Below are 11,350 nucleotides of genomic sequence, written 5' to 3' on the forward strand. Positions count from 1 at the left end.
TTTGATAGAAAAGCTCTTATTGTCAAGCACAAGGGCTAACGAGCAATTTTCTTCTGCAAAGAATAATATACATGACACGTTTATTGATATATCAGCTGTAGAAAGATGACATTCCACCGGGATGATGATGATACTCAATAGTGGGTAAAACATCACAAGGGAGGTATGTAAAACTCACAGGTCAAGATTTTCTACACAATACTAATACCATCATTAAAGTTGTTTCGAGCCAAGTCAAAAACAAAATTCTATCATAAAACAGAAGAGCAAAGAAAGGTATGCTACATTTCCTAACAACCTGCATAACTGTTTAGACTAACTTACGTCGCGCTTTTTTCGGTAAAGGTAAAGGTTACATATAAGTCTCACTTGTATCATCTCACTAGAAGTTTTGCAGATCATATGCAGGTTATCCTCTGCACCTAGAGAAGGAACTATCATCTGATGCCTTTACTGAATTTGCTTTTCAGGACTTCCTGTAATTGCTGGAATATAAAAGAAAATACCTCTGCAAAAGAAAAAAAGGAAATATCAAGGATGGCTAAGAGAAAATGTTGATACCAGTATCTGAAAACCAGGCAGACTGATTTGGCAAACAACCTACTAAGCAAACAGATATAATTAAGTTAAATGACTAGAGTCTTGAGTCTTGACAACTATTTTCCTTGAATAGAACTGACAAACCCAAAAGTTGACAAGAGAACTGAATGTTATTGCGGAGAATGAGAGTAAAAGTAGCTGTTCCAGTCTTTCAGCACACTGCAGTAAAATATTTTCTAGGGAGCTGCAAAAGGAATATGGAAATATTCCGGTTGCCAAGGTAATCACAACGATAGAAGAATTAGTAGGCTGAGAGGGACTAGAGTTCCAAGTTAAAGTTAACACTAGTACACAAGTGAGAACCTCCTACTTGGGCTAGTTGGAAGATGAGAAATTAGTAATTGAAGGCAGGTTTCACGAAGCTCTTTTGAAAGAAGCTTTCCTTTTATTGACTGATGATGAGTCACAGGGATCAAACTGTTCTGGAGTGTAGCTGAGAAGGTGTGTTTAGGGAACGATGCTCTACATAGCTAGTCCTTTTTGAAGACGACAAGACATAGGACATTATTGTCCCTTAAGCCTATCATGTGGGTCCAGTGGGTCCGTATCTATCTTCGAGAGGCTATAGGATGTATTTAAGAAACTTCCGTATCTATCTTCGAGAGGCTATAGGATGTATTTAAGAAACTTTCCTTATTTTATTCCTTATCGTGCGAATTTCTATCTGTTTGCATTTTGAAGAATAAGCTGACAAATAACAAATCATCAGTTACGACTTGCGAGTACATTATTTCTCCTCATTTTCTCCTGATGTTGGAGCTATGGCCTGTGAGGACATTCACGAATCACAATGTGCTACAAATGGAAAACGCCTAAACTTTAGGTTCGTCAGCCAACGTCTTGAGTCTCATATGTTACTGCACTCTGCAAATGCTAACTGTGCTGGTCATTAAATGTGCAGTCAAAATCAATCAGCTGTATCTTCTTCTTTTTTTGTTTGTTTTACTCCTTTTACTTATATGGGTGTTTATGTCTATTTGCACGCACTTTAACTATTCCACATATAACTACTACCTTCCACATCAGCACATGTAACATGCAAGTAATTCTGCCTCCCAAAACTTGGGCAGATGGAAAAAATCAAAATAAGCTGCATCTTAGACCAGACAGGGAGTTGTTCTATTCTAAATTTCATTTTTGTCATAGGAATTGGCAGCAGCAACTGTAGACCTGGAAAGGTCCAATTAGAACTACGCCAATCTCGTTTTCGGTGAAAGTTTCAACACTTCCGACATTGGGAGTTGATGAAAACAGGAGTAATCAAACGCTGTTTTGACCCAGATACAAATCATAGGGACTACTGCAAACCCCAAATAACTAGCTCACAAGCTTTTACCATAGCCTTCCCTTCCAATTGAAAGTTCTTTAGAGAAAAACCTATACGTTGAAAGAGTTAAAAAGTCTTTTGCTATTTGCAAAATTCTTTACAAACATGTGCAAATAATCAAATGTTTCCCGCTCTACAGTAGAAATAAAATACAAAATTGCACTTCAACAAAAGTAATTGAAAGGAACGTGCAAAGCAGACACAACTAAAAAGATGATCCCCCAACATAATCAACTACAGAAAATGCTGTTCTCAGAGGAAAAAACAACGAAAAAGATAGAAAACTAGATTTTATACTCGCTAAGTAAGGCATGTAGGCCAACTTAATGAGGACATGCCATCTTATGATCCAATAAACAGGGACCAAGGAAAATATTAATAGAATTTATTCATGATAGTCTCAAGAAACAAAGCCAAGTATCTGCACATGAAAAAGATACAAGGCATAAGCTCAGTTACCATCTCTAGACGAGGCACAAAAATCAAAAACTTGGCATTTCAAACCCATTGACTGTGAATCCTCCATCAACCGCTATAACTTGCCCGGTAATGTAAGATGCCCCAGGTAGACATAAATAAGCTACGAGGGATGAAACTTCTCGAGATTCTCCAGGACGTCTAAGGGGAGTTCTAGATATGACTCCATCCAAAAAAGTTTTCTTTTCAAGCAACTACAAAAGAAAAACATCGAGTTCAGCAAAAATAGGAGAGCATGTGGTTAAGTGAAAAGTTTATATAAATATTAAGGCTAGATTCAGTAACATTAGCTTCCCATAACAAATCTCTCAAAATGCTAGAACTCTCGCTGCTTCACATATAAAATCCTGAAGCATTCTCCACAACGAAATAGAATCGGCCCCATTTGTGATATGAATCAACAAACTTTGGTAATACATATAACAAAAGGAAACCTTAGTCTTCAAAAAACATTGCAATCCCAACATAATTCTCTATACAGAAAACTCTGAAAATAACAATTTTTTCACATTCAGTTTTTTTTTCCTTTTCCGGGGAAGCAAAAAGATTCTAATCAGAGTTAACCATTTCCAAAGTCATTGCCACATCTAAAAGTATTTTACTACAGTTAAATATGTGTAACAATATACAAACAAGAAATTAAATAAACTTTATTTTCAGAAAGAAAAAGTATGACTTCACGGGAAAATGGTTGAAGAATAGATCCAAGGACCCGGAAAAGCACAGTTACTGTTCCCATGCATGATTCCTTTCCTAGTGAACACTGAAAATCATGACACTTTTTAGAGATACATGAATCCAAGTGCTTTAGCAGTTTGCCACTTGTTATTTACTCAACATCCAATACATTCCTTAAATGAATGCAACAGAATACACATTGCATAAGATCCAATAGATATCACCAATGGAGTGTGGTGGGGTGGATGAGATCCCTCCATCCATAACCAAAGGTCTCGGATTCTGACCATGGGAATGGAGAAAGCCCAGTTGGGAACTCTTCCGCCCTTTAATGGGATTAAGTGGGACAAATCCAGATTAATCGGGCATCGGGTTACAGAATAGGGATGATTATCCTTTAAAAAAAAGATCCTACAGTGGTGCACTTGCGGGAAACTCCTTGCCGAGGGCGTGTGCACCCCCGGGATTAGTCGAGGCTCGAAGAGTCTCGGACACCCGGCGCAAGTCAAAAAATAAAAAAGATCCTACAGATGATGTACATAATGAAGTTAGTTATCATGAAGCTCATGAGAGAGTTATTTTCACATTTATGATCTACCATGAAAACTAATGATAAAAAAATACAAGACCCATTTTACAATACATATAAATGTTGAAGTATGTATGTTAGATGATGGCTAAGCCATGTACTTGAACAATGGCTGTTCTTCAATTTGGCGTATGCCACTTAGTTCAACAGGCATGTGTATTCTTAGTAAAAGGCAAAAGAATAGCTCACTGTGTGCTCATTGTGTGGCATGCTATATATTCAGTTTGTTTATTGTGAACTATAAAATTTCTTTAAAAGGACATTTGCTCAGCCTGTAATGCAGTCTGAACTGCATCCACCCCTTGGGCCTCAGTGAAACCAAAGAAATGTTTGGCCTCGGGTAACCTTTCAATATCAATATCTCTAATCTGCAATTACATGGACAAAGAGATTCATAAACTCAAATTCATAAGCAAGGTCAAGAATATTACATGTTCTACCAAAGACGTCCTTATATACCATGGGGCAACACCATTAACCCGAATGCTATCTTTAGCCCATTCACAAGCCAGATTACGTGTGAGCTGATTCATTGCCCCTGAAGTTAGTAAAAATAAAAAAAGAGAACTCTCAGAATTCTATCTTCAATTGTTCAAGGACTCAAAAGAGTGTACAATGAGTGCAGCTAACCCTTTGTTGCTCCATAGATAGAACCGGAGGATATGTGCACCAGACCAGCAACAGAAGAGATAAAGACCACCGATCCATTTCCAGATGCTCTCAAAAGAGGGTGAGCAAGTTGACACAGATGGTATGCAGATTCTAAGTTGGTAGCAAACAGACCAGCATATTCTTCAGCAGTATAATCGGTGGTGGGCTTCCGAATGTTAGTTCCCACATTGCTTATCTATGGGCCAGAGACAAAAAGCAATAACGGGGTTCAAAAACTTTACAATGCCCGAAAATGAGGACATCTAAAAACAGGAAGCATAAGAGCACCAGATTGAGAAGGCAATAGCCTCTTTAGGACTTCTTTTTGGAACTAGCAACAATCCTTAAGAAGCTTTAATGGATCGCATTGGAATTTAAAATCCGAAAACACATGTAACACCACCATTCTAAATTAAAACTCTAACAATCACATATAAAGTCAGAGAAAGAACCTACGAATCGAAAGAATGTTAATGCTACATAAGCTCTTTCTATCAATTTTCCTATCCTTTCACCATTAAATCAGTATTAACCCTGTTGAAACTGGCTAAATTGGTTGCGGTGGAAGCCACATAAAATAAGATATTTGATCGAAAGGTCGAACAAACAAGCTCCGCAAACTAGAAGCCAACGGTGTGGCCTAGTGGTCAGTGATGTGGTTTGAGCATCAGAGACAAACACACACTGTGTTTTCTTTCCATCTGTTCTAGCACTGATGGAGATAGTTACTTGATACCTATTGTTGTTGGGAGGTCGCAGGTATTAAAATAAAAAATAAAAAAAGCTCCGCAAAAACTACTTATATATTCTGAAGCTAAACAGAATTTGCGTGCTATCAGCTAAGAGAGAAGATAGAGAGTAAGATAGAGAAAGAGAGGAAATTGATTCCCTAACTCATGCTGAGCAAAACAATAACCGTCTCTGTATTGAACTATCTAGAATGAATACATTCTTCTCCCTTATATACATGCCACATTCTCACACTATTGACAGTTGTACATCACTAACTAATCAACTAGCTTACTAACTAATCACCAATTAGTCAAATCTATATTAACTAACTCTTGTGCCAGTTGTACAATACAATCAAGTTACAGCTCCCGTTCAATTACTCCCCCTCAAGCTGGAAGGTATGAACACATCCAAAACACCCAGCTTGGAAACCAAATACTCATGTTGTGATCTAATCAACCCTTTTGTTAAAATATCTGCTTGCTGCTCATATGTTCTTAAGAACAATGGTTTAATCAATCTCATTTGAATCTTCTCCCTAATGAAGTGACAATCTATTTCGATGTGCTTTGTCCTCTCATGATATACCGGGTTTGCTGCTATTTGTAACGCTGCCTTACTGTCGCAATAGAGTTCTACTAGCAACTCCAGGTCTTTTCCTAATTCTTTGTACAGTCCTGTGATCCACACTATCTCTGAGACTGCAGAAGCCATGCTCCTATATTCTGACTCCGCTGAGCTTCTTGAAATGGTTGTTTGTTTCTTGGACTTCCAAGATATCAAAGAATCACCATGTTTAACTAGGAAACCTGTCACAGATCTCCTAGTGTTTGGGCATGCTGCCCAGTCAGCATCACAATACGCTATCACAATACGCTGTCGGCCTGTTCTGTTTTCTGCTACTCATCAATATTCCCATTGCAGGTTGTCTTTTTATGTATCTTACCACCCTTAGTGCTACTTCCATGGGAAATCTCTTTAGTGCTTGCAAAAACTGACTTAGTGTTTGCACGGCAAAACATATGTCTAGTCTTGTTAAAGTCAAAGTCAGGTAAAGCAATCTACCAATCAATCTCTGATATGATCCCATATCTTCCAATGCTGGATCATCTTTTACCCCTGCTATTTCATCCATTTCTCTAGTGGTTAGTCTTATGTTGTTGTCCAATGGTGTCCAGGAGGGCTTTGCTCCAGTAAGACCAGCTTCCTCTATCATTTCTAGAGCATATTTTCGTTGATTTATCAATATTCCTTTATTAGACCTGCTGAATTCTATTCCAAGAAAGTACTTTAGAGTTCCTAGGTCTTTAATCTTGAATTTGGCATGTAGCTCCTTCTTGGTCTGCTCAATTAACTTTAAGTCATTCCCTGCTATCATCATGTCATCAACATAAACCAAAATGACTACAATTTTCTCATTATGTCTTCTTATAAACAATGAGTGGTCTAGTTTACTTTGTATGAATCCTGAAGCAACCAGTGCATCTATAAGTTTCACATTCCATTGTCTGCTTGCCTGTTTAAGACCATACAGGGACTTCTGACAGTAACAATTTTCACACAGGTGAAAAAGTATCTTGATAATCAAGACCCTCTCTTTGGTTATGACCCTTAGCAACCAATCTGACTTTGTATCTTTCTACTTCACCATTAGCTTTAAATTTCACCTTGTAAACCCATTTACATCCAATAGGATGCTTCCCTGGAGGCAGAGGAACTAACTTCCAAGTATGATTGTCTTCAAGTGCAAGAATTTCTTCTTGCATTGCCTTAATCCACTTAGGATTAGAACAAGCTTCCTTATATGTCTTGGGCTCAGTAACACAAGAAAAGGCAGTCAAATAGTGTTGATAAGCAGGTGAAAGATGAGCATGACTTAACACCTGACGCATCACTCTATGCCATTGGATGTATGTTGGCGCAAGAAGGGCACTTCGCCCCTCTTTTTATTTATTCTTTTATTTTTTCTGAAATTGAGTAAAAAAATAAAAAATATTCGAGTTAGTTATAAATTATGAACTAATGAACTAGCCCTTTTATTGGTTATTAGAACACTAACACTTTTTCCCTTGGTCTATGAACGGGAAGGGTGAAAGCGAGTCAGTATGCTAATTCCTCATCCGTGAATATGTATGGAGTGCTTGCAGAAGCACTATTGGAGATGTAATCAGTCGTCCAAGTAGGTTGCTTCTTGGTCCTTGTGACCGTCTAGGAACAACCTCAATAGGCATATCAATAGCCACAGGAGTTGTGTCATAAGTGTCAGCAGGCACAAGTGCTGCAGGCAAGTGGTCAACAGTAGCATCATGATCAGCCTCAATGGGAGAATGAAGCAACATTTCATCAACCTGTACTGAGTCTTAAGAGACTGGAATAAAAGGATCAGTAGAGAAGTCCAAAAATATAGGAGTAGAAAGAGTCTTAGTTTGGAAAGGAAAAACATTTTCCTTAAACAACACATCTCTTGACATGAAAAAGGTGTGAGTAACTAAGCTATACAAAACATACCCTTTAGTTACTGCAGAATACCCCATATGAACTGCGGGGATTGCTCTCGCATCAAACTTATCCCTTGGAGGAAGCTTCTTGGCAAAGCACAAGCAACCTATTGTTCTTAAATGAGTGAAAGTAGGGAGATGACCATGGAAAACTTCGAAAGGAGTCTTTCCCTGTAAAGCAAAAGAAGGTAATTTGTTCATCATGTATAGAGCTCCCAATATACAATGTCCCCAGAACTTAAGGGGTATTGAACCTTGAAATCTGATTGCTCTGGCTAGCTCCAATATATATCTGTGCTTTCTCTCCACAACTCCATTTTGTTGTGGAGTGTAAGCACAGGTTCTTTGATGCACTATCCCATGGGTGGAGAATAAGGTGTGACAATGCATATTCACAAATTCAGTCCCATTATCGGACCTGACCACCTTTATAGTTTTGTGAAACTGAGTTTTCACTAAATGAATAAAGTTTTTCAAAATCATAAAAACATCACTTTTCAATTTAAGAAGATAAACCCAAGTCATTCGGAAATGATCATCAACAATTGTCAGGAACAATCTATAACCATCAAATGTTTGAACATGAAAAGGGCCCCAAACATCCAAATGAAGTAAATCAAAAACAGCTGCAGACTTAGTTTCACTAAAGGGAAATGGCGTCCTAGTATGTTTAGCCAAAAGACATATATCACAAGTATCTAAAACAAGTTTACAATCATCAAAAGCAACACCTAGAAGTTTCTGCATGGCTCCAACAGAAGCATGTCCCATTCTCCTATGCCACAACAATATATCCACCTTATTTTTGATAGCAATCAATCCCTTAATAGGTTTAGCATGGTGTTGTGCTTTCACTTTGTGTACAAGCAAGTATAAGCCATCTTTCTCCTTACCAGTCGCCAACACCTTCCCACTTGAGAGGACCTGGAATATACAGGAATCAGGAATGATTGACTGAACAATTCAACTCTTTAGTTATCCTGGAGACTGACATCAAATGATACCTAAAGTCAGGTATAAATAATACATTTTTAACGGTATAATCATTTAACACCTCACAAGAGCCAGTGTGAGACACATTGATCACTCCTCCATTAGGTAAGTGAACATTTTTGTCACTAGCACAGATATGTGTTGTCTTTAATAACTCAATATTAGAGGACATATGGTTTGTTGCACCTGTATCAATTATCCATTCTGTCTTATTATCATTTACACAGGATGCAGAAGCAATACCTGTGTTTTCAACCACTGTAACATGAGATGCAAAAGAGTTACCTCCCATGTTTTCAGCTTCTGATATAGACAGCTTGCTCATGCTTACTGAACTTTCTCCTACAGGTTCTTTCTCAAGAGATTGCATCACCTTGTTGAGGTAATAAGGATTCTCCAGCATCTTCAGCATTTTTTCATATTGAGAATGAGTATAGGAAGGCATCTATGAACCTTGACGACTATCATCATCAATTGACACACCTTTAGCATGTGCATAATCTGGAAATCGAGTAGCCTCTCCCTTCACATAGTAAGCTCTGCCTCTTGCATCATCTCCTCTCATATAGTATGACTTATTTCTAGGATCTCCATCTCTTATATTAGAAGAAGCACCAACTCCATTCTTCCTTTTTGACTTGAAATTCGGGGGATAACCATGAAGTTTGAAACAATCATCCATGGTATGACCAGGCAACTTAAAGTACTCGCACTTAGAATTCCAGTGAGGATTCCTTTTATACTTATTCGAAATGTCACGTTATTACTCATTAAAGCGGTTATCTCTGCATTTTCAGGAGGTCCAATAGTGTGAGCCATCACCCTTTGGCTTTCCCTTTCAATCATCATAAGAGTATGCTTGATTGACAGATGGAATTGGGGCTAACTTAAGAATTTGACCTCGAGCTTGTTCATATGAGTCATTGAGCCCCATTAAAAACTGTAACAACTTCTGCCTTTTTACAAATTCCACAAAATCTCGAGACTTCTCATAATCACAACCAGGGAATGGGGCTAAGCAATCAAATTCAGCCCAAAGTAAGCTCAGTTTAGTAAAATATTCAGCAATACTACTAGTACCGTGAGAGGTAGTTGCGATTTCACGATGCAGCTGAAAAATCTGCGATCCATCAACTTTAGCGAATCGCTCTTTAAGATCATTCCACACAGAGGATGCATCTGAAGATTATACAATTCCACTCAACAATTCCTTCGAAACACAGTTCATAATCCATGACAAGATTATTGCATTACAACGCTCCCATAGATCAGCTAGATTTGGACCAAAACTTACTCTTCTGCATGTGCCATTGATCAATCCCAACTTGTTTCTTCCAAGTATTGCAATCTTCATCGATCGACTCCAAACAGAGTAGTTTTCAGATCCTGTCAACTGTATAGAAATTAACACCACTCCAGAAGTATCCGGCTGATTAAGATACAATGAATGATTGTGCTTCAATTTTTCCGGCAGAGTATTATCGACTTCCACCGCCATTGCTGTCCTTAATTGTTTCCTTCGATCTCTTCTTCAAATCAGCTTACGCAGACCATATTAATGGCCTTGGGCTCTGATACCATGAAGCTAAACAAAATTTAAATTTGTGTGCTATCAGCTAAGAGAGAAGATAGAGAGTAAGATAGAGAAAGAGAGGAAATTGATTCCCTAACTCATGTTGAGCAAAACAATAACCGTCTCGGTATTGAACTATCTAGAATGAATACATTCTTCTCCCTTATATACATGCCACATTCTCACACTATTGACAGTTGTACATCACTAACTAATCAACTAGATTACTAACTAATCACCAATTAGTCAAATCTATATTAACTAACTCTTGTGCCAGCTGTACAATACAATCAAGTTACAGCTCCTGTTCCATTATATTCAGCTTTAAAGCACTACAATTACTAGATTAATTTGAATATAGAGACCATTTGTTAAGCAATTCATCAAGGGAGGGATTAATAAGAGAAAAGGTTATATAACTGACAAGAATGTTCAGCTTTCCGTCGAAAGCCGAGGAGACATTCTCCATAAGCTGAACTCTGTTTTCCCTGGAAGATGCATCGCAAACAGAACCTTTCACTTGAAGGCCTTTAGCGGCCCACTCTTGCAAGCGCTCGTTGAGCTCGGCTTCATTACGTGAACAAGTGTACACTGTGGCACCCAGTTCCGCTAATTCTTCCACAACCGCATGCCTAAAAATGAATATCCAAATTGAAATCTAGAAAAATGTATTTGAAAAAAGGTATTGGAATTCGGTTTACCCAATTCCACGTGTCCCGCCGGTTACGAGAGCGGTAAACCCTGAAAGAGACCATCTAGAACTGCTACCACTGCCTGCAACCTTCGCCATTGAAATATCACTTTACTTTTTCGAGAGGGTTCCCGATATAATTTTGAGGATAAGAATTAGAGTACTTTATTTTATTGCTATAGCCATGACTCATGAGTCGTACCCCTATTTGGTAACACTCTTACCATTTCCAGATTCATTAGATGTGAATATAATCTTTTTAATCTTATCGTTACAATTAATAGCATATATTAAACATAAATCATTAGTATTTTTGATGTCATTCCTATGCTCAACAAATATTATTAATATAAGTAAATAATAAAATAATAAATTTATTATTTTTAATCAACATATAAAATAAAATTTGCTCAAATAAAATGAAACACAGAGAGTATAAAGTTAGTCGAGCTAAAAATGTAAATTTTTGCTATACAAAAAGTGAAATCAAGTATACTCCATATTTTTTTGCTTATCATATATTGATTTAGAACAATCATTT

General features: G+C 37.6%; 1 protein-coding gene across 2 annotated transcripts; it reads right to left on the bottom strand.

Moving 5' to 3' along the window:
- Positions 1-187: 187 nt before the first annotated feature.
- LOC107839526 (tropinone reductase homolog At5g06060) lies at positions 188-11,061 on the bottom strand. Of its 2 annotated transcripts, XM_016683052.2 has the most exons (6): positions 10,820-11,061; positions 10,543-10,750; positions 4,302-4,518; positions 4,103-4,209; positions 2,387-2,598; positions 188-508 (listed from the first exon to the last, which is right to left on the bottom strand). In XM_016683052.2, exons 1-5 carry the CDS (start codon positions 10,906-10,908, stop codon positions 2,410-2,412), a joined length of 810 nt encoding a protein of 269 aa, XP_016538538.2. In that variant the 5' UTR covers positions 10,909-11,061; the 3' UTR covers positions 188-508; positions 2,387-2,409. The 2 variants fall into 2 exon arrangements, with proteins under 2 accessions (XP_016538538.2, XP_047250594.1); XM_047394638.1 differs by lacking the exon at positions 188-508 and having other exon boundaries at positions 2,588-2,809; positions 10,820-11,033.
- Positions 11,062-11,350: the final 289 nt, after the last annotated feature.

Source organism: Capsicum annuum, chromosome 8, assembly GCF_002878395.1.
Source record: "Capsicum annuum cultivar UCD-10X-F1 chromosome 8, UCD10Xv1.1, whole genome shotgun sequence".
Lineage (NCBI taxonomy): Eukaryota > Viridiplantae > Streptophyta > Magnoliopsida > Solanales > Solanaceae > Capsicum > Capsicum annuum.

Bases quoted from the DNA above. Each gene is read 5' to 3' on its own strand.
- LOC107839526 (XM_016683052.2), bottom strand. From the start codon at position 10,908: ATGGCGAAGGTTGCAGGCAGTGGTAGCAGTTCTAGATGGTCTCTTTCA. The intron at 10,751-10,819 runs GTAAACCGAATT...ATTCATTTTTAG, and splicing joins GGCGGGACACGTGGAATTGG to GCATGCGGTTGTGGAAGAAT. The intron at 4,519-10,542 runs GTCAGTTATATA...TCTGGCCCATAG, and splicing joins ACGGAAAGCTGAACATTCTT to ATAAGCAATGTGGGAACTAA.